This window comes from Corticium candelabrum, chromosome 1 (genome assembly GCF_963422355.1).
Source record: "Corticium candelabrum chromosome 1, ooCorCand1.1, whole genome shotgun sequence".
Taxonomy (NCBI): Eukaryota; Metazoa; Porifera; class Homoscleromorpha; order Homosclerophorida; family Plakinidae; genus Corticium; species Corticium candelabrum.
In genome coordinates this window covers 12,821,542-12,844,484 of record NC_085085.1, presented here as the reverse complement: position 1 = coordinate 12,844,484, position 22,943 = coordinate 12,821,542, and the positions used below count along the sequence as shown (strand labels likewise).

The window sequence follows — 22,943 nt, the reverse complement described above, 5'->3', positions numbered from 1 at the left end:
GCCCAAACTTACAACAATTTCGAATAATTTCTGTGTATTACTGTTTCTATGCGAACGATTTCCATTACATCCTTAATAAAAAAAGCACATTAATTTGAGCCAACCCAAACTTTTAACAAGTTTAGAATGACTTTTGTGCAACATTTTCTATGTGTACTGTACGATTGCCATTACAATCTTATAAAGTAGAACTAATTTGACTTCATCGGATGCCGCGAACACATGCAAACGTCTACACACATACAGTACCTCTCACATCCCTTACAGAAGTAGAGAGCACCCTGCTTCATTAGACCCTCAGTAACGCTAACCCGGCTGCGCAGACAAGCTACGCACATTGCTGCTGGGTTAGGGGAGATCGGTGTCCCACACTCACAACACAATCTGAAGAAGAAACATTGAATACAGCTACAACAAAATCCTGTCACAACACTAACACAGTAGGCGAAGCACAAGTTGCACTCTCTAAGTCCATCGACTCCATACTTGTCGTGAGTCAGCAACAAGCGTGCTGATAGGCCTCGGAGACCCAGGCATACGTGACCTCAACCTTCGCGAGCCGCGAAAACGACACAGTAGATGATAGTACACATACAAATACACATCCTATCATTCATTACAAAATCCTACATTAATTAAATGCCAAAGCAAATTCTCTATCAAGTTCTACGATAAAAATTCCGCAATTTATATGAGTCCCAAATGAGAAACAAGTGCCACCGCCACCAATTATTAAAATCCTACCAGTTCTCTTGTCTCTGTCCCACAACAGCTCGCTTGTGTGCTTGTGAAGAAGAATCGGCTTACCAGGACTACAATCCTAAATCACCAACGCAGTCAACGAACGTAAATTAAACATGATGATCAATCAGACATAAAACGAACTGGTAAGTGAAATGAAATAGCTGAGTGCAATCTCATATTGATAATGGTAAGACCTCCACATCCACCACCAATCATCTGAATGCCACCGACTAGAAAAAGGAAGTCACCACAAACATGGCTGGTGTGACAGTACCTTTAGTATTAAATACAGGAGGTAAGTTACAGGTTGCTCTTGCAGGATGTCATATTGTAATTGCTGACCGTGGTTCAATAGCAGGTACTAAATCCACTTTCTCCCAAACTGCAGCCTTCTTGCTGCCTCGCATCTGTACATATAGTGCTATAGATTCTACTGCAGTCATCAACACGCTTCCATAGGAGAAATACCAAAATTTGTACAACATAAACATCAGAAAGAGCTGTCTCAGATTCAGTCAGTCCACCGGACACAATAATCTCTTGATTATAAACAGCAGCACTGTGAGAGTGTCTGGCACCTGGCACGACTCCGACGTTCTCCAGCTTCAGAAAGATAGCAGAAAATTACAAATCAAGCACATAGTGAAAATAAAAAATGTATGTCAGCTAACTAATACTAAGAAATCCGTTTTCCTATATCAATTCCAATTAGGTATTCAATACAGGGCTACAGAGTGTCTAATAACATATGAGCATAACACAAAATTTAAAATTCGAGACCATCGTCATATTTGAATTAATTAAGAAAGTCATACCAAAGTCTTTGCCAGAAGGTTGGTCAGAGTTTGGCAAGAGCCTCGTCAGTTGAATGGACCCAACAAGACTCAACAAACAAGTGACAAACAGACCAGACGGAAGCAGTGTAAAATTGGAGCGGTCTAATGTGCGGTAAAGAGGTGTACTGTAAATAAATTTTCATCCTTCTGCCCATAAAGTAGTTCTTAAACATGTTATTTTCATACGGGACATCGTTCGTATGGGACATCGGTACTGCACTGTAGCTGAATTCAAGTGCATCTATCTATAAATGTTAGTATTCATGTTATCTTAGTACAACCATATATATATATATATATATATATATATATATATATATATATATATGTACAAAAATAACTAAAACTTCATGAGTACAAAGACTTCTGGATTTACAGTACTTTAACGCAAGCTACAAGCACTGGCTTAACTAAAGGATTTACAACTTAATTTAAAGTACCTTATCAAAATATACTTAGAAGACAAGAAATCACACTTACTAAGAATTTAGCTGATTAAATAGAATAATACACTTAGAAATTTACCAAATAGTGTTCTGCCAATTGTGGTTACCAGAGTAAATTTCATGACTAGAAGTATGGGGCAATACTATAGATAGTTGAAGTTTCTAAAGTGGGGCAGCCATGGCCACTGGAGCCGCTGCGGCTCCATCGGCCCTGCAGTGAGCAGACAGTATCATGTACAAACAATAGCACAGTATGGCAATTAAATTCCTGACATAAAACAGACAGACAAACACGGAAAACAACAACAACAGACACACAGATAAACAATTATGCATATTATTCCAATTGCAAGCTTTGATAAATACCATATTAATTGTCCTTGTTTTGACATTAATTTCTACAGCATCATCCAACACAAAATTACTTGTTCGGCCACCAAACAGAAAAACACACTTATCATCTAGACATCCAATCAACTGAAACCGAAAGCAAGAAAACAACAAAACTGGTCTATACCATCTTCTGTTGAAATCAAGCTTGCGGAATGTCTCCAGCGACCAACAATAGGATCCCCACACATTTCTAATTCTGTCCATTCCAAGACCACATCCTTCTTAGGTTTACTCTCATTCAAAAAACTGGCGTCATCACCAGCATGTTCGTTATATTTCAGAGATAAGAAATAAAATGCAGATGATGGAGCAAGTGGAGAACCACGCCCACCAGCAACCAAAAAATGCTCGTTGCCCAAAGCTGTCAAGGAATGAAATATAAGAGAAGGTATACTATCCGACGTAGCTCCAATACAATGTATGGGTAGATTCAAACAGTTGACAGCACCTGTTTCACATTACAAAACTTGATCTACTGGCTACGAAGCTGTAACAAGTGCTAACCTCCACACTCGCGTTCGTAATTGCTTACAAGCGAAGCTGAACTGAGACGAGCATGTTGCTTGCCGTCAAGTCCAAACCCTCCAAAGACAACAATATCACCAGAACCAGAACAAGCAGAGGCATGACCAAACCTACACAAACAACTTCAATAACACGTAATGACATACAGTTAGTCAACAACAAAACGGTACCTCTGAAGGTGAGTCGATGTAATGCACTTTGCAGTTAAAAGTGACTCCCATTTCCAACCATTTGTACTCGGCAATAGGCCTAAATTACAATGGAATTGAAGGCAGAGTTTGCCAAACAACACAATCTGGCCGACTCAAGTTCTAACTGTCTAAGCGTGTCAGTTGCTCTCCTGCCTTAATTCCTTTCACTGACATAATCAACACGTAGTGACTGCATTTCAAATGCCACTCCTACAGCATAAGGATATAGCCATACATTGTAGTACAACACTTAGAAAGACCTGAGCATGACCTCAAACTCATCAAACTGCTCCAGATGACGAACACGATCCCGTTCATAATCGTCGAGAATCTTGAAGTAAAAATAATTCATGTTGAATGCACGAGACGTCTCAAACCCCTCGAGTACAACTGACATTATAAACAAACTATTATAACAATCAATGCACAAAATCAGACCAGTGACATGTATCTCTCCTCTTGATCTCTAGGAGTCGGGTAGGAAATAATGTTTTTCAGAGGTGATTGACACGTTTCGAAGTGAGACATCCTACACATTGTTATAGCTACACAACAGCAGGGTTCAAGCAATCTTCATCACGACTCACATAACTCTACCGAATCCGTCTGTTGGATGAACCTTGCATAGCAGACTAAATATTACATTCAGTTCACAACAATAACGACTCGTGCTACTTGCTCATAGGTCACAAACATCGACTTAGGAAACGTTCTCGCAGTCCACTCAATTACAGTTGATGACCTATTAACAAAATATTAATTATAATTTCACCAAGTGTGTTGTGTGTTTTTGCCAAATAATGGCCTCTGAGTGTTGGTTCGGACAGGTGCTTTAAAGTTTTTCAAACATTTACGGTTCTTGGATGAGAACTGTGATCAACAATGATTGTACAGGTCCACAAATATCAGTTAAACTATGTGTGACACAGGCGAAGCAATTTGATGAATTTCTCTGCAAAATGATTACAAAGACACCCAAGTAGAGACTTCCAGTCTATTGCACAAGTTAATTCAAGAAATCTTATCACACTGTTTTTCGTATAATATTTGGCAATGCCTTTCGACACAAGTCTCCTTGATTTGTCTTTGTGGTGGTGGTGTGGTGGTGGTGTGGTGGTGGTGGTGGTGTGTGGTGGTGGTAGTGTGTGATGATGGTGGTGGTGGTGGCGGTATGTGGTGGCAGTGGTAGTAATGGCGGTATGTGGTGGTGGTGGTGTGTGTGCATGCGTACGTGCTTGTGTGCATGTGTGTGTGTGTGTGTGTGTGTGTGTGTGTGTGTGTGTGTGTGTGTGTGTGTGTGTGTGTGTGCGTGTGTGTGTGTGTGTGAGTACGTGAATGTATGTTTGCATATCTGTGCATATGTATCTGCAAAGTATGTGTCACGTGCACTTGCCTAAATAAATTTTAAACATTATACGTCCCGTTGCTACTTAAAATCTTACATCATACCTGGATTGATCCAAATATGTCAAGACACATTCTGAGAGAAACAGAGTAGGTTGCAGCACATCAATTCCTACGTCTTGCAGTTGAGACTGAAGAGACTCAACATCATTCAAGTCAATGGAAACAAGTCTGTATTTTGAAGTTATTATGCAAGTACAACCTATTAAAAATAATAAAATTATACTACAGCATATTCAAGCAGTAAGCACAACTATAACAAAAATGCCACTAACCATTCATTTTTCTGTCTGGTTTATCGCAATGTCCCACAAGAATCCGAAGTTCTGGACTGTCCATAATTATCTCAGACTTTCTTTTTACAACATTAGGCAAGTCAATCTTTATTAAGATATCAAAGATACGTTATTAATTAAGACTGAATGTCTGAAGACTAGATAGCAAGCGTGACTGCCTACCTCATAAAACACTCCATTTGCTAGTCTGTCTTCTGATGCCAGACGAAAAAATGTTGTATCAAAACCGGCACCATATGAAACAATCTACTAGACACAAAACAAGTGAAGGTAAAATGTTGACAATACAAAACTTCACGTGATATCTTGCCTGCCACGCAGGACTGGAACTCACTTCACTGATAAAGCGGCTTACAGCATACTCTACAGCTTTCAGTCTAATGTAATAACCTCTAATACAACAAATAATAATATATCAGTTTGGCAAACTTTCAGATACTGAACTGCAACAGATGACACTTAGATTCAATTGCACTCATAGCCTTCTCTAGGGCATACGGAACACTCACCCATAACACAAACATTTCTAAATTTTCCCTAAGCAACTGTGCTAATGTTTGCTCCTCTAACCCATTGCCACCCGACAACTTGAGTCTGATCTGTCGGGAGCACTCTAGCAAGGGACTTTGGTGACGTCTCGTTTTTGCAGGTGATGTCACATGAAAGCCCCCATAAATATAGAGTTATCACCTCTAGTCTACACAACGATATTCCATCACGTCCCTGAACTTGAAAAACAAACTATGTCATTCGTTGTAGATCCTTTGACTTAGTAGAAACTGTCATATACAGTTTCCTCAACAGGATCGAGGCTATCTAGATGTCTAAATAGAGTTACATAACTGTAGATCTCAACAGAGTCCATGCATGTGCACAAATGCAGTAAAGTTTTATTAGATGTGAAATTACTGTCCAGCTAGATTTGGTCCCTGAATTTCAACTGATAAGCAGTCCCTACTATAGTCCCTACTACAGTCCCTAGTACAGCTACTGCAACCCATAATATTTGGTCTAGGCAGCTGTGTAAACAATTTGTCACCAGGGAGGCCTGAGGGACTGTCTGTATTGCTGTCTCTATTAGAAGTCAGTATAGTAGTAGTGCCTTACTTTACTGCTGCATGATTGGTTAACTGTGCAGGCACAGCAGTACCATAAACTAGCAATCTTTACAGTCAAAGGTATGGGAGAAAGCAACAAACTAGATTATGAAAAAAGGAAATACAATCATGCAAGTCATGGGTTTTCCCTTTCCATGCATCACTGTCAAGGTCCTTGATCAATTACAAAATATGTCCCACACACCAATTACAATATATGTCCCAACACGCGTTGCATTTAGGAGAACTAACACCTAAGAAAAATAACGTTTCTCACTAGACCCGATCAGTAGGCTGTCTGTACTCAAACCGTCCACTTCTAATGGATGCTGCAAAGTCCGTTTTTTCTTTTTGTTTCCGGTCTTTTTTCAGCTTTACTCATTCGAAATACTGCGGTTCATCAATCACCCGATGAAGATGTCGATAGATTACTAGATGAAAAAGGTAAAATATGTCTAACAAAGGCATTTAGCGACTGTAATAAATTTGTAATCGCAATGTCTATAGCTGTAAAGAACGAAACTTGGTTTGATGCCGTACAGATTTGTAGCCTTGCCAATCTTTGTGATGACGAGGAAAGTAAGAAAAGGGGATCGACTGGCTTCTGGTCATGCACATTTAATCCAAGACAGAAGCTTTTCTGTGAACAATGGAAGAGACACACGCTCGACATCTTGGGTGATGAAAATGTAGACAAAACGTGGGTTATGAGCAATCTAGCCAGCTGTCAGCTACCAATGGAAGGAAAGTTTGAAAGCACTTGAGGCGTGAGTTTCAAGTGGGTAAAATGTACAAGAAAAGAAGATATGCTACATCTAGTGCTTATTGATGGGCCTGGTTCAAATAAGCCTGCACGTCTAGCTGCAAAAGGACAAGGTGTGTATAATCATGGTTTAGTGGTGAAAGATCAATTTTTTTGTTTTACTCTTCTGGAAAAATAGAAAGATGTCTACTCGTTAAAACTGGAAATGTACAGGGCTAGTTTAACTGTGACCCAGGGGCGTAGCGTGGTATTGGTAGGCGTGGTCATAAAAATTGTGGACTGTAAATACGTGTGAGGACCAAAGCTGTATATAGTATATACACCACCTTTTTTCAGTCTGGATCTGCCACTGATTCTACCGTATCAGTCAATTAGAAGCCAATAAAGTGGGCGTGTCTATAAAGCAAGCATGCACCATAGCATACTGAAGTTTAGCCCTCATTTCTAGAGGTCATGCTACACCCCTGTTAAATCTATTTAAGTCCCCTGATGGTTTGCCTCTAGCCAACATCCCAGCCGATGTACCAGTTGAGACCGGTAAGAACACCGACAAGCAAATACCATTTGAAGCTAGCAGTCTGATGCAAGAAACGGAGCAACAACATCAGTTCTATCGGTCGATGACGCTGGGTCTCTCTGCATACCTCATCTTCGTAGTGAACGAGGCGACCGCATTAGATCAGCGATTCTTTAGGGATTTGGCCAACAGATGGGTAAAATGTTCTCAAGATGGCATGTGCAGATGCATAGATATCTTTGTAATCCACAACTTCAAGGACGTGAGTGATCGTGAAGAGGCGAAGAAATTGTTCAAGGTATATAAGCATAGCTTTGAAAATCCCATAGCTCTATACAGTAATAGATTTCATTGTCTTCACACACAGCTAAACACAACGAAGCTCTGTGTATTCTATAAAGGTATATTCAGTCAGATGAAAGGAGTCTCCTGCTTTGATTGTCCACAACTGCATACTCGCCATATTTTCCCGATGAACGAGACCAATTGGGATTACAATAATGCGGTCTTTGAACTCCTTACAGCGAAATTTCTAACCATTTTGATGGAGCCACAGGATCCCTACACTCCTGAAATGCTCAGCCATCTTTTTGCTGAGTGCTGTTCAAAATTGCTAAGCAAGGGAGGATTTCTAACGAATGTCAAGGAGATCCAGAAGGTTACGGAAGCGAACGGACAAACGATCTATAAACCGGTCAAACTGGAGGAAAATTTGCCGGTGGCACAAACAAGCTCATATGACAAAAATTTTGTACCTACTCTTCACCCACAAGTGAGATATTGACTATCGGTCTGTTTGTATAAGCAATTTAATGTATTTATTTTTACGTTTACAGAGACCAAATAGAGATTCCCGTTTGTCACCAGCTGGTTCAAGATATAGGCGAATCAGAATTGAAGCACCAGGTGTGCCACGCCTTCAAGCAAAGCCAAACTACGTTCAGTCAACGGTCGCTGGCTACATCACAATAGAAGTTAGTGGAAGGAAGAAGAAAGACACTGTGATGTATTTTGATGGAGGTGCAACATCTACTGTAGACGCTGAAATGAAAGACTGCAGATACTGGCTTTTTTTCTAAAATATTTCAAATTCCTTTCAAGTATACACGTGTACAGAGAAGAAGCCGCTCATCCATGGTCTAGAATATGGTATTTTCTGGCTAGTATTTGAAGAAGGAAATGATAAACATTAGACAGCATGCAGCAAAAGCAAATGCAAGTAGATAATGAGTGTACAAAATTTGAATTGTACAGTATACGTATAGCTCTTGTATGTATTATAAAATTCATTCACAACATGAGCTTTGGCTGCATATGCCTTGTGTGTGGTTAGGGTATCCGGGCTAAGGATATAGTAGTCGACCGACCGTATGACTATATTTATACTCGATTAGCACAGACGCAAATGAAGCTATTCCGACCAATAGACGAGAAGTGGTGTCGTTACCAACCAATAGATGAATATGATGCCATCATAAGGCTCCACCTCTCTTTGTTTGGTAGCTCTGCTACAAGAATTCAATCATCGGGCATTCGTCTTGTATACATGGTCTTTAATCTTTTGCTTTACGAGTTTAGCACATAGAAACAATGCCTATTGTCTGCATTTGCACGTGCATGTTTTCCCACCAACAACCAGACGTCTAGCTAGAGAGCGAAGGTGCTGGATTCAGGCACCCATGTGGTACATGCAGCTGTACACCTGACTTGTACCACAGTGTTTCTGCATAGTGGTTCTGCAGTCTGACAGCTTGAATTTTTGGTGTGCATGGCTGAGTGGCCACGGTGTTGTTGCAAAAATCACTAGTGTCGTGTACAACAGAAATTTGGGGCTCTACAGGAATTTGTGAAGGGGAACATGCATTGTCCATGGTTGTTTGTCAGACAAAGCGACTGACCTGTAAGTACGCTAGTGCGTCTCTATTCATTTTTGTTACGGTATCCAAAGTCGGAGCGGCGCCTAATCTACATTCGCACGTGCATGTTTTCCCACATTAATGTTTTGTTTTGGTTCTGGCAGCTTTGGTGTCACCTCATTACGACAACCTGTGCCTAATTAGCTGTGGGTCTAAATGATTGCGGTTAGACGTTGATAGCTGTGTAAATACGGTAACCACCATGTGAGGGAACTTTTTCAATGGTGTCAAATTCATGAGTGTTCCATGCCTCCTCAGCTGCATGTGATGTGCATGTACACCAGCCGAGGGTTTAGCACTGTAGTGTTTCTCTATTCGTTTAGTGTTGTAGCCAGAGCAATTCCGGCAAAAGCTCCTCCTCCTCCTCTTCCTCATGTGATTTGCGTGCATTTAGCTCAGCGACTGCTCGGAAGAGTCTGGCTTGCGAGGCTATATAACTGCATACCTCCTGTTAAGTAACAATTTACTGCTTTCAATTTACTGCTTTCAACTTACTAATTAGCAGTTGCAAAGTGAGTTTTGTACGTTCATTGCCTAACATCAGAGAGACTGCACTCTCTACTGCACTCTCTATGTAGGGATGCGACAATTCTAAAATGGCCACTCATACAAAAGTATCCAAACACGTGCTATCCAGATTTCTTATAACTCAGTTAAATCTCAGAGCCACCTAACGCTCAACTGTAAACGGTCCGAATGGTAGCCAGACTACTAACGCTGACACCAAGCGTCTCAAAAGCCGTATATCTGCAAGTAAAAATGCGATTTATTCTTTCACGTTTCGCTTTTGTCAGCCAGGCTAGTGCCTCACTCGAAGAAGTTACAACAACAAGAGTCATACCAAACGATTCACTCTTGTCTGAGGAATTGCACTGACCCAACAGCTAGAACTGTGCAAAGTCCACCCAGTATCAGTCAACTGCTGCTACGCAGTTCTACGTGGGCTTCCACAACACCGTGTTGTTCCGATCACGTGTGTACATGATAACTACATGTAATTACCTATTATTAGCTGGTGGAAACTATGCTTTGGGAGATTGCTGCCACTTCCACAGTTGCTTGTAGTTGAACATGTACGACTATGCTCAATGGGATGCTGTCTCCGTGCAGGTGATCGTCTACCTAGGCAGGGCCGTAGCATGACCTCTAGAAATGGGGGGCTAAAGTTCATGCTGCTACTTGACATGCCTATTTTAAACATGCCCACTTATATTGGCTTCTAATTGACTGATACTGTAGAATCAGTGGCAGATCTAGACTGAAAAAGGGGTGTATATATACGATATACAGCTTTGGTCCTCACAGGTATTTACAGTCCACCATTTTATGACCACGCCTACAAATGAAGGGGCTATAGCCCGGTCTAGCCCGGTCTAGCCCGGTCTAGCCCATGCGGGAGTTGTTTATTGATGCAATCAATGTTGCTATTTAGTACATCAGTCAAAGTATCGAATCCCAAGCTCCACGCGTCATTTCTATCTTCAACTATGCACACACATGTACTCACGGTACTAGCAACACAGATTGCAAAAACCACTTCACGTAACTAAAAAATGAATGAAACAAGTATAAAAACATTTCGAAAAATGATGGGTATATAGGGATGGGTATGTACTTATTCATGCTCATCTCCCACATCACAATCCTTTTATCTAAATTAATTGCTTGCAGCAGTTTCAATCTAAACAATACAGCAGTCATGTGTCGATTGTGATGTAGGAAATGAGCATGAATAAGTACATACCCATCCCTAGATACCCATCATTTTCTCAAAATGTTTTTATACTTGTACGTGTTAACACTGAATTAAATATTTCATAACATAAAGCATGTTTCTAAATTGATACAGCGAAGAGCAGATTAATTAATTTGCCAGTCTTATCTCAAAAGCGTTATAATAGAATACTAGTATGTATGAATGACTTGAATGTAATTTGTCTCCCAATCAGTTACACCCTGCCTCCACAAACACATGCACACACACACACACACACACACACACACACACACACACACACACACACACACTGTATAGTACACAGAACACCTGTTGATAAGCGGTGCCCTTCTACTTGTCTTTCTAATGAAGTATCTCAAGAACGGGTCGGTCCAGTAGTTTCTAGCAACTGCAGACATCTTGCTCACTGAACTGCTGTCATTTGTCATTTGGACAGGAACCTATATTTCAGCAAAGCCGAAGTGAATACATACTCTCTAGACAAACAGCAAAATACAAAGAAACTAAATCGTACAGCCATTTCGATGGGCTAGGTTCTTCTGCCCTCGGGATACTGACATTCGCGCGCTAGGTATATTTGATGCCGCGTTTACTTTTGAGGTGAAGCCCGTTTCATTCAATAAGACGAGATATATTGTTATGTCTTAGAAATCATACTGCATTTCTGATCCTACGGTTGATTTCAGAGTTCTTGTTGCTGCAACTAGCTCAGTTGGTTAGAGAGTCATCCTAGGGAGTGTTCACATCCGGGACCTTGAGGGTTTGCAAGTTCAAGTCACAGTGATGGCGAGCTATGGCATAATTTCCTTAAGCAAGAAACTAACGCACAATTGCTTCCTTCGACTCAGGAGTATAAATGAGTACCAGCAGAAATGCTGGGGAAGAAGGCAGCCTACTTAGCTACGTAGCTGCTGCAGGACCCTGGAAATCAGCCTCAGGGTGAAGGGGCATTCCTGGGTAAATATAACCGTCTTCGTCTCTAACCCATAACCCTGGACTCTAGCCCTAACCTGTATTTTCAGCATAGCCGAAACAGGGCCGGATCCAGAGAGGGGGTTTAGGGGGTTGCAGCCCGCTCTTTTTCAATAGGCGTGGTTCAATAATTTTATATAATTTTATTAGAAAAGAGAAAAATTTTAGTAATGCTATAAATAACTGCTAACGGTGAACCCCCTCTTTCAAAAATTCCTGGATCCGTCTCTGCCGAAGTGAATACATATACTCTCTCGCTAGACAAACAGCAAAATACAAAGAAACTAAAACGTACAGCCATTTCGCGTAAATTGTACGGGCTGCCCTCGGGATACTGACATTCACTCTCTCTAGTTGAATAAAAACCATTTTTATTTGATGCCGCGTTTACTTGAAGTGAAACCCTTACGTTTCATTCAATGATTGCTTTTTGGATAGATGAGATAATTATTAGTAGGTATTAGAAATTATACTACATTTCTGATCCTACGGTTCATTTCAGAGTCCTTGCTACTAACTCTGGACTCTAACCCGTAACCCTAGCTGTGTGTGTGTGTGTGTGTGTGTGTGTGTGTGTGTGTGTGTGTGTGTGTGTGTGTGCGTGTGCGCGCGCGCGCGTGTGTGCGTGCGTGCGTGTGTTACTTACTATCTAAGTGCTAGCGCAATTCCTACCGCCTAGTTTTAATTAATTTATGTAAGATTCATATAGAACAGACGTTTCTATCTAGAAATCAATACGAAAATTAGAGGTTGACCAATTCAGAGCGATGAGAGTGCGGAAGACATGGGTCTATAGTAGCTGTATCTATAGACTGTAGACCAACTAAATGTCAAACCACTCGCAAAATTAATGTTGCAAGTCTATACAGTTGATATTGCCACTGAGTATTTACATCACGTTGCTCAATATTTTCTAATCACTCTAGATCTAGCCTATCCAATAATCAAGTTATATTAGGCTTGTAATCAGGACCCAACACTTCACCAAGACGCAACTTTAGTGTCTCTAGCTCTAAACATCGACGTTCCAGTTCTCGCTTAGCGTTTTGTCGTCTCTCTACGGCAGCCATCATTCCTTTGTCTAACTGTCTCAGTTCCTGCTGACTTGCTGCCAACTGAACGATCAGTTCGTTTGCTTGTAGAGTCGCCTTATCGATTTCTCTGTCAGCCTCTTCTTGCATAGCTAGAACTTCATTGTACGACTCCTCAGTTCCTGCATCAAACAAAACGACAACTTACAACAAAGAGAGCAAGAAAAACAGACAAGCAAGCACGAGGACAGATACAAAACAAACACAAACAGACTGACGCAGACATTAGACTCACTGAGAAAATGCAAGAACGACCAAGAGAAAGTGGGAACGGAAAAAAATCAGAAGAAAAATGAAGTCATGAGGACTTTATGAAGAGAAAAGAGAAAAATGAAAACCAAAGAGTAGGGATAAATGACTAGTGGAACTCTGCAGTTTCAACACTTAAATAAATGACCAAAGTAAAGGCTTTACGTTTCATCTCTGTCTCCACTTGTTCATACTCCTCCAGCTGTTTGTTGTACACAGCCTGGACTAGGTCAGCAAGACTGTCATCGGGTACACACTGCAGTAGGTCAGCCATGCACTGCTCCAGCAGCGAGTTTCCATACTTCAAAATAGGACCTGCATGTCAACACCACAAACCCTGACTACATCATCTCAACAACTAGAAACCAACAGTCTTAATTAACCACTTACCCCTATTTGATTCCTGTACAAACTGTTCTTCGCGTCGCTTGGCTTTGCGTGACTGTCTGTAGAGACCGGCGACGTCGATCTGATTGCCGCTCTCTTCGCCTCGTAACACGTGACTCGGAAAGGTGGTGCTCATCCTCTCACTGCCGACTCCATTGACACCACCGACAGCCGGTTTGTCTACTATAAACAAGCAGTCGCAACAACAACACCACCAACAACAACAACAACAACAAGAGGCAAGCGGTCTAGTCCTGTTGCAGACACAACTGTCTCTCATTCGTCGAGTTACAGACCAAGGGAGATCCAACGTTGATGCAACAGGGCTATACTCGTTACGAATTCAAGTTACAATGTTACCTCACTGTATATAACCTCATCCCCAGACTCTCTCGTGCTAGTCTTGTCCAGTGTCCATATGACAATTCCAAGCACTAGCCCCCTCCCCTGGACAAGACTAGTGTGCGAGAGTCTGGGGACGAGGCTAGTTGTGTACACATACCTGTTCTGTTTATCGAAGAGCCGACCACTCTACCCTGACCATTCTGCAGCTTCGATCGAACAAGAGATGTCGGTTTGCCTTGCTCCTTCTTCACATTTCCCTTGCTTCCTAAATCACAGCACTCAAATTCACGACTCGATTCAGAGAGGCATGCACGTCGCAATCCTCCATTCCTGACATTTACTGTCTACATAGAGCCGTATGTCAGCAATCAAGGATTCACTGCAATAAGCACCTTTGCTCGTGAAAGCGTGATCGCACTTCGGGCATTTGGCATAGCTCGATCCCTGCACTGTGCTGCACTTCGGGCAGCGTTTGTATCCCTTGCCGACTCTCTCTTGGTGTATGTTCTCGACGTCTGTAGCCAAACTTTCAAAGTAGTGTCGTGTCTCTTCACTGCCAGCGATGCTAGACTGATCCAACGACGCCATCTCACTATCCGATCCGCTGCCCGCATTTCCATCTTGGACTTCGGCCTCTTGGACTCGAGGAACCTTAGAAGGACTCTCAAATTGAGAGGTAGACTCTGCACAGAACCATAAGAAACATCTTAGCTAGGACAAAATGTTGACTATTGCTCACACTCAATAACTTCAGATGCCATACTTAAACGAGTACAGTCCCACCCCATAGAGTATAAGACAAGACCTTAATTAATTAATTAACTGGCAATACACAATGTCTATTTGACATTTTCTTTTTAATTGCGGTTGTTGTAGCATTGTGTTGCCGGTATTGTACTATATCAGTAAAGGTGTTGTGTTATATTATTAAAAATAATTAATTAATTAATAATAAATAATTAATGATTAACTAATAATTATTTACTTGTTGCACTCACCTTTCTTTGATGCCTTCCCTGCCAATCCTTCTTTCTCTTTCTTCTTTTTCTTAACTACTTGCTTCTTCGTTCCGGCCTTTGTCTTCGTCTGTACTTCGGTGGCGCCGGTAACGGCGGACGTTCCGGTCTGCTCGTCTGCCCCGTCGCCGGCCGCTGCTCCTTCCCCTGCAGGGGACGAAGAGTGAACAACAAACTGGTAAGAGCATTCGGTGCACTGTGTGCGACACGTAGGCACTACAATCTGACAATTAGGGCACTGCTTTCGTCCTCTGCCGCATTTGGACGATTGACTGGCCTTTGCGCCCGCGCCCCCGCCTTTCGTGCGCTTCAGCTTCTTCTCCTTTTGAGCCATACTCGGGACGTAAAAGTCCTCGTCGTCGTCGTCCTCCGGTGGAACGCCTATTTCTTCTTCATCGTCTTCGAATTCCATCTCATTCACTTCGTTAGTCTCTTGTTTGACCTCATGAGGGGCCCTCGTTCTGCTTCTAATTTCTTCTCCTTCGACGCTCTCATCTGGAACGTCGTCTTTCCACTCGCAGTCGTCGGAATGCGCTTTCTTGGGACGAGATATCTCTCCTAGAATTTCCATGATTCATTTGGCCTCGCAACCAGTTGCCTGTGCGCGGCGCGGCTACCGTGGCAACTCGACGACGACGTGCATCTTCTCTGTTTGATTTTGATTGCATACGTATATACCGAGTGCGTGCAGATAGAGCATTCAGAAAACCACAAAGTGAGCAATGGACTGCAGCCCTGACTGCGATGTGGCGGATGGAAAAAGTCTACTGAAAATCTCACGTGACCTACCTCTATATCCTATAGACAAACTTTACTTGCGTACAAAAATTGAATTGCTAATCAAGCTAGTATGTAAAAATAAAACTGTCTGATCTAACAAACGTGCCTGCCTGTTTAGCTAATTAGACAGCAAACGTGTTTTTCACCTTATTCTAAATTTAGTAGACGTAGGCTAGTCAGTGCCACGCCCATTTAACTTTGTTGGTTACGCCCACTAACTTGTTTTCTAGTATAATTTATGTACTCCACGTTTTTATCTAATAAAATTACAGCACATACGGTACAGAATAGAAAATTGGAAGGCTGTTATTCACCGAGAATATTTAGGCTATCTCTAGTCTATGTAGCGTAGCGTCTACGCATGCGCACAGTTTGTGTATCGAGCAACGCTGAGAATGAGCGATGAGGACGAACTGGACTTGGAAGTTGAACAAATAATGTGTGAAAATAGAAAAGACGACGTTTCTAAAGAGAGCGTAACGGCTAACGGCATGAATGATGATGAAGATTCAATAGTCGTAGAAGGAGCAGTTGCAATCGAATGTTCTTCTGGTGAACTTACGACGTTGAGTAGAGACGTGGAATCGGCGGATAAAGACAGCAATGGTGACACCGCTGGTGGTTCTCCGGAAGTTGCCAGGATGTCTGAAAATGAATTGACAAACGTAGATCACCAGTTGGATAGATTGCAATTGTTTAGCAAAGGATTGGCATTCGAGGTTGGAGTCTTTCTATCTGTCCAGTCTGTTCGTTTTGTCTCTTTGTAATTTTGAAATTAGCAATTGGAAAAGTATGATTGTGTAGTAGAGTCTCTTGCACAACGCGCGCGCGAGGAGGGGAGAGGGGGCGGTCTAAATGAACTTTATTATTGCTAAATGAATTGAATCAGGATACAGCACCAGCCATACATGTTTGGCAATGACATGCAATGACATCACATGCATTAATTGTTATTGCTTAATTAATTAATCACAACATACAGCTGTTCTTGCTGACCTTTTAATTAAGCTTATTGTGTATTTTGTTAAGTTATGTCACGTGACGATTCTGTTTATGGATATGTTCACTGGTATATGTTACCATATTTCTTTGAGTAGAGGCCGGCTGCCATTATTACAGGTTCCTCTCGAATAAAGGCCACAGCTGGAGAGAGAAGTTAGAAATATAGGCTGCTCTTAAATAGAAGTCACAGATGACTCTTGTAAAGAGATCCTTGTGCAACACTTAGCTGAATACTAGTTGCAGATTTTATAATCATTGTGTGTGTGTGTGTGTGTGTGTGTGTGTGTGTGTGTGTGTGTGTGTGTGTGTGTGTGTGTGTGTGTGTGTGTGTGTGTGTACTGCACTCGTGTAGCTTGCTACACAATCTGTCGTTACTCTAATTAGATGTACATCAGAGTTTTTATCTTGTTTTGTTTGATCATCTTGATCCACTTTGTCTTCTTCTGGAGTAAACAACAAAGATCTTGCTTTTGAAAAGTACTTACAGTGAGTGCCACGTAGTACTCTCCCACGAGGAGCCAGAATAGCTAATCGTGCTTATGTCCAGATGTGGGCTGCATACGAGTACTGAGTTTGTAAGTTTGATATGTACAGGCACACATGCATAAAACGTTCAGCATCTATAAGTTAGGAATAGCCTTGCTTAGATGGCCTGAGGAAACCTGATGTAGTCGATTAATTAACTGTCTGTCAGTTACACAATCTGTGTATCAGTTCTGTGTTGTTGTTGTTGTTGTTGTTGATATCTATGGGGTAACTAGTTTTACTACATTTTTGTCATCTAGAGGAATGCAAAGCCTGCTTATGCTCTCAAATGCTACATGGACTGCTTGAAAGATCTAAAGGATGGCACTTCATTTAGCAAATTACCCCAATGCTTACACAGGGTAAGCTAATCACATATGTGTATATGGAGCAATATATTCACACAACCGTTTGAGCAATAAGTATCTACTTATAACTTAGCTGAATTCTGAATGTTATTTGGTGCTTTTTGAGTGCACTGACTTTTAGGAGAGAAACAACTCTGTCAGTTATTTTAACTTGTCCACACTGGCAACTGGACTGTGATACGACCACAAATGTTGTGTCCACACCTAATCCACTTTCGAGGCGATGGTGATCTGATTGCGATAAATCCAATCCACATCAAGAGGTGGATTTGATCCACATTGATTGTGATCGATGGAATCCAATTATGAAAATAGTTGGCATTACCTTCATGTGCACTACGAGTGTAGTTGGAACATCTAACTCTCTTCACTCTTCTTTGTTTTCGCTCAATTTGAGTTGTTGTACGTTTCTGTATCAACACTTTCCACTATCAAAGAACCCATGTGTACACATCCGCCATCTTAATTATATCAGTCATGTGATACAAAAGAGAGGCAGAGATATCGTTTAAAGTGCAGTGTGGATGCTCAATATTCTGTCAGATCTCAATCAATTTCTGGTCAAGTGTGGACACGGATTTGTAGATTCTGCAATTGTAAATGTATATTACCTCAGAGTATACGATATCAATGTGTTTAACACATTGATCATAATAGCAATCAATTTGTTGGCTTTATGCTATAGTATTCACTTACATGTGCATAAGAGATAGTCCCACAAATACAGATCGTTCTTAACAGTTATTTTAATATAAAACCAGTTGATTCTGATTCTGGTTTTTAGATTGCAGACATTTATTATGAAGACAAGCAATGTGGGATGTTGTGTCATTGTTTCTAATGAAACATTATGCTACATAACGTATGTGTCTTCTAGATGAGAAAGCACTACAATTTATTCAGGCCGAAAAGCTATATTATGAAAAAGCTTTGATAGATCTTGGAGATTTGTTGGGAAATCAAGATGAAAAACCAAATATATCTAATGCAGATGTCCTTGCACAGTCTGTGAGGATTTCGTCTTCGTAATTTATTTAATAATACACGTACACTTGGCTAGTCTGTCTTCTTTTGCTGTTGGGCAGGCTATACCAGAGTCTGACAGTCATCTTGTTAATAAAGCAGCAGAGTATGAAAAACTGGCACGTTTGTGCTTGGAAGATCAAAAGTAGGTTTTGACTGTTTAATCCATTATAATGTGTGTACTGAACTGAAACAGCAATAAAAGCAATAAATTTGGTAAACTTAATTTATGTGATGGAGTATGGCTAGCCATAATTGTTGTTGTAAATTGTAAAATTAAAATATGTTTAATTGATTTGTGACCAGAGGTAGCTGGACTTCTTGTTTGTGCTTTTTCTTTGAATGCTTCTGCCATAGATTTGTTTGAGATTGACGACAAACAGATATCTATAACCAATACCGTATTTCTTCGAATAGGTGCCACCCTTGTTTAGAAGTCGCAGCTGAAGAGACTTATTGAAAATTGCGGCCGCACTTGTCTGCAAAGTTTACTGGCCACGCCCATATCACATGCTTTTTATGCTTCCACGTCATCAATTATATTTTTATCAACACAATGTACAGCAATACCATAGCACTTTCCACGTGATTCTCAGCACGTGTATGTCTAGAATGTAGATAACATAATAGTCTTGGCATTTAGAGCTAAACCTGCGGGGTTGGCACCTTCAATTAAAAGTGTCCAATTTATGTCAACAGAAAGAAATGTGACAATTAATTACAAGTGCCAACGTGTCACGGAGTGAAGTAGAGACTTAAAAATAGAGGCCGCCCTCGTTTTTAGAGGCCACAGTTCCCGTCACCTTGTTAAAAATAGAGCCCATGGCCACTATTTGAAGAAATACGGTATGTGCATTTGCTGTTGAACTCAATTCAGTTTGGTCACTTAAATTGATTGCATTAACTTTTGTTTAATTAAGTTAGGGTATATATTAAATGATTTTGCAGTTGTAGAGTCTGTTAAATGGATTACAATGGGTATATACAGTAGCTTGGCACGAGAAAATGTAGTTCTAGGGAAAATGGGCCGTATCATTAAGGCGGTGGACCAAATACGGTCTAACATAGGCATAGGAGCGGGTCGGGTGACCAGATTTTGAAAAATTGACTTTCACCAGTTGACGATTGGCACTACTTCCGGTTTAGGTATACATGATTAAATAAGTGATATATTTGTAGATGGTTAACCACTTTGTTAGTAGACATGATCGTTTGCTCCTTAGTCTATGTAATCAACAATTTTACAATACTGTATTGTTTTAATAAATCAGCACTGTACGTTGGGGCATCGAGGCCATTCCTACTGTGCGCATGTGTGTAACCATGTGCTGCTTCCGTGAAGGACGTAGCTTCCTTGCAGCTAGCGCGCGCTATTTCCGCCTAGTAGCGTGGGTTAGGCCTGACCACTTCTAATTTGCTTCCTCACCCCTGTCTAATTGTAATTTGTATGTTTTTTTGCTACAAGGCAGATGCTAATGACTATTGTGTGCAATCTCCAAATACATTAGTAAACTAATAATTGTTGCATTTGTTTGCTTTCTGAGATAGAGTTAGTTGTAATATGGTCAAGTTTGAAAATCATGTATAAACCAATGGTCAGTGGGTGAACTAGTCACGGAGACAGACAAACAGACAAGCACATAAAAAACACAGACAAATTTTTGAGTCGACATGCGGACACGCAGACATGTAACGAATGGTTGCAAGAGAAAATGAGATGACACTAGAATGGACAAAGAGAAGGCAGCAGACTATTAATTGAGTTTGTAGGATATATTAACCTGTAGCAATGTTTTGTGTAGACCACACTTGGCATTAGAATATTGTGGCAAGGTTGGTTTGATATGTTCACATTTGTTGTTAATTAATTAATGTACTTGTCGTGGTGTTTTGCTATTGTGAGTACAGGCTACAAAGATACAACAGTCTGTGTTTGGAGACAGCCATCCTATTACGTTACAGACCTTGGAATTATTTACGTCGATATATGCAGAAGTTGGTCGTTTGCAATATTGTGGTACGTAGATCATTTGAAAAATTTTGAAACGTTTAACATTTAGCTTATATGTTGTTTAGATGCTATGAAACGATACACAAATGGATCTGGTGATACTAATGTTAATTCTACAGAATGTGATGAAACCACTGGTTCTGAAACAGCACACATGGAGCCAGACTCTGTTTGTACCAATAGTGTGCCTGATGTAGCTGTATCAAATGTAGGTGCATCAGAAACAAAAGATAGCACTGAAGCTGACTCAAGTGAGAAGATTGGAGAACATACAGACAATAATGCTGGTATGCATTTACATCAATATATAAGCATTTTGTTATGTAATCATCAATCTCTCATGTGGAGTTGTAATGGATTATATTGACGCTCATTGCCATTGGCATGTGTTTTATTGAACCATGTTTTGTTATGTTTGATGTGTGTGTGTGTGTGTGTGTGTGTGTGTGTGTGTGTGTGTGTGTGTGCGTGTGTGTGTGTGTGTGTGTGTGTGTGTGTGTGTGTGTGTGTGTTTGTGCATGCACAGAATGTGAATCTTTAGTCACCGCAGGTAGTGTTGCAAGATCTTTAACTTTAATAGCAAAAACCGCTTGGAAATATACCAGAATGTTGGTGTAATTATTTAGGAACTATCTGTTGGTGGATATTGGTGACATTGGGTTTAATACAAAGGAGCTAGTCTAGATTAGTTAAGCCAAATCATGCATGACGACTGACAAGCAGTGCATTAGTGTTGGTTGTCAGCTGGTTATCTTTGATAGTAATCAGTTTAGTGTGGAGTTACACCAGACTAACCAAATTGTTTATGCTTGGATATTTTGACATAAAAAATCAGATGAAATGACTGAAATATAAGGTAAAGACCATCTAGTATTTTGAGCAAGACACAAGCTCATGAGATAACAAAATGGATACTAAATCGAATGATGCAAGTATTGGGTATAATGCGTAAACAGACACTAGACCACTTTGGCTGTTAACGTCTGCCGAGTTGCTGATATGAACTTGCAGTACAAAAGTACCAAAACCTTTCTGCAACAGGCACGACATCAGTACGCTTGCACTCAGCAAATTCTATTTTATCTCATCAAGAATAATTTGCATGTTTTTCTCTCACTGAAATCCTGACTATAAATAATATTATAAGTTATTAAAGAGTACCGGTATGTAGCAGAACAGTATTTGATTAGGGCAAATGTTGACGTTAGTTCATAATAACTGTATGTTATATCATTGCTGTCCTAGTTAATTGATTGTTTGATTTTGGGAGGATCAACCAACACCACTGCTTCGTCTCCTGCTGATACAAATAAACAGCGGGCGTCTTCCTTACCATCACAGTCTTGGAACATGAAGATGCTTCTGATTTACTTTATTGTGACTCTGGCATTGGCTGTTATTCTTACTCTGCTTTGGTGCGATTACGGTGGCAGCACGGCGTGCCCTTCTAGCAGACTCGTTATTCAAAGAGTGAGATTTCATTTGAGACATTATTTCTCTTGAAGTGCAAGCATAGAGTAATATTTGAATTCTAACGGTTTTACTAGATGCTTACTTTATTAGTGAACTAATTCAAGCGTAAGTAAGTTAGCAGTGTAATACATGTATAAACAGGTGCTGTATGTAATACGGCTATAAAGACTATGTACAGGGAAAGTATTTGACTTATGATGCTATACACAGGAAGGCAATTAAACGCATTCGTTTATTTCGATTGTGAACAGCCAAAGGCTTGTCATGATCAGAATTGAGTAATAATGTATGTGTACAGTACATCCACATGTGCTTATGCGAATAGAAAAATTGCATTTTAGTATTAAATACTAAAATGCAGTATCCAATTTGTACTTAAATTTATTTTTATTATATTTGCATTGCAGACAGTAGCACTGGTGCAAACAAGGCAATAGATACAAATAGAAGAGCTCAGCCTTCCTGAGCCTTTAATTAATTAAGAGCTCAGGAAAAGAGGGAAAAACAAGAGTAGGCTATGAGGGGCCTGGTCATGTTTGGGGGTGGCAAGTTTGCTGTGGGGACCATATGTTTGAAATGTAGTGATTTGCAGGGGTCACTAAGCATTTGGGTCACTAAGCATTTGGGTCATCGTCTGTTGGGGCGTCATCTTTATTTCTAAGGGCTTTGCACACTTGCATTGCTGAAAGCGTCCATTCTTGCTTTAGTTGTTTTGTCAGCGGTTTGAATGGAAATGACCAACATTACAAATCATACCCAGGGCGCACTTGAACCTACTTTTTATTGTACTTACCAATATGATTGTATATACTGCTTGCATATGCACATACATAGC

General features: G+C 40.6%; 5 protein-coding genes across 8 annotated transcripts in view; 1 reads left to right on the top strand and 4 right to left on the bottom strand.

Moving 5' to 3' along the window:
• Positions 1-537, bottom strand: part of LOC134181654 (60S ribosomal export protein NMD3-like) — a 7,442-nt gene extending 6,905 nt beyond the window's left edge. The window contains exons 1-2 of the mRNA XM_062648920.1: positions 438-537; positions 250-384 (exon numbers count right to left, since the gene is read on the bottom strand). Of these exons, the coding sequence (XP_062504904.1) occupies positions 250-384; positions 438-484 (182 nt within the window). The 5' untranslated portion in view covers positions 485-537. The remainder of the gene's footprint in view (positions 1-249; positions 385-437) is intronic.
• A 45-nt stretch (positions 538-582) lies between these two features.
• Positions 583-4,185, bottom strand: LOC134181665 (tRNA wybutosine-synthesizing protein 4-like). The gene is made up of 12 exons (XM_062648930.1): positions 3,723-4,185; positions 3,574-3,664; positions 3,407-3,514; positions 3,261-3,345; positions 3,115-3,193; positions 2,924-3,054; positions 2,544-2,867; positions 2,393-2,487; positions 1,213-1,347; positions 1,087-1,151; positions 886-1,018; positions 583-820 (listed from the first exon to the last, which is right to left on the bottom strand). Coding segments are annotated over exons 1-12 (1,437 nt in total). The 5' UTR covers positions 3,725-4,185; the 3' UTR covers positions 583-631.
• A 319-nt stretch (positions 4,186-4,504) lies between these two features.
• Positions 4,505-11,412, bottom strand: LOC134181674 (tRNA wybutosine-synthesizing protein 4-like). The gene is made up of 6 exons (XM_062648940.1): positions 11,381-11,412; positions 11,176-11,306; positions 5,146-5,227; positions 4,998-5,081; positions 4,815-4,920; positions 4,505-4,741 (listed from the first exon to the last, which is right to left on the bottom strand). The coding sequence occupies exons 1-6, from the start codon at positions 11,384-11,386 to the stop codon at positions 4,566-4,568; spliced, it is 585 nt and encodes a 194-aa protein (XP_062504924.1). The 5' UTR covers positions 11,387-11,412; the 3' UTR covers positions 4,505-4,565.
• Positions 11,413-12,630: 1,218 nt separating this feature from the next.
• Positions 12,631-15,512, bottom strand: LOC134195271 (uncharacterized). 3 transcript variants are annotated; one of them, XM_062664298.1, is made up of 7 exons: positions 15,155-15,512; positions 14,909-15,073; positions 14,303-14,593; positions 14,068-14,175; positions 13,569-13,748; positions 13,344-13,493; positions 12,631-13,051 (listed from the first exon to the last, which is right to left on the bottom strand). In XM_062664298.1, the coding sequence occupies exons 1-7, from the start codon at positions 15,495-15,497 to the stop codon at positions 12,783-12,785; spliced, it is 1,506 nt and encodes a 501-aa protein (XP_062520282.1). In that variant the 5' UTR covers positions 15,498-15,512; the 3' UTR covers positions 12,631-12,782. The 3 variants fall into 3 exon arrangements, with proteins under 3 accessions (XP_062520282.1, XP_062520269.1, XP_062520277.1); XM_062664285.1 differs by having other exon boundaries at positions 14,909-15,512; XM_062664293.1 differs by having other exon boundaries at positions 13,569-13,745; positions 14,909-15,512.
• Positions 15,513-16,085: 573 nt separating this feature from the next.
• LOC134182603 (uncharacterized) lies at positions 16,086-22,351 on the top strand. Of its 2 annotated transcripts, none has more exons than XM_062650031.1 (9): positions 16,086-16,425; positions 17,494-17,595; positions 18,386-18,416; positions 18,479-18,609; positions 18,687-18,769; positions 20,427-20,457; positions 20,533-20,641; positions 20,701-20,922; positions 21,906-22,351. In XM_062650031.1, the coding sequence occupies exons 1-9, from the start codon at positions 16,102-16,104 to the stop codon at positions 22,136-22,138; spliced, it is 1,266 nt and encodes a 421-aa protein (XP_062506015.1). In that variant the 5' UTR covers positions 16,086-16,101; the 3' UTR covers positions 22,139-22,351. The 2 variants fall into 2 exon arrangements, with proteins under 2 accessions (XP_062506015.1, XP_062506022.1); XM_062650038.1 differs by having other exon boundaries at positions 21,881-22,024.
• Positions 22,352-22,943: the final 592 nt, after the last annotated feature.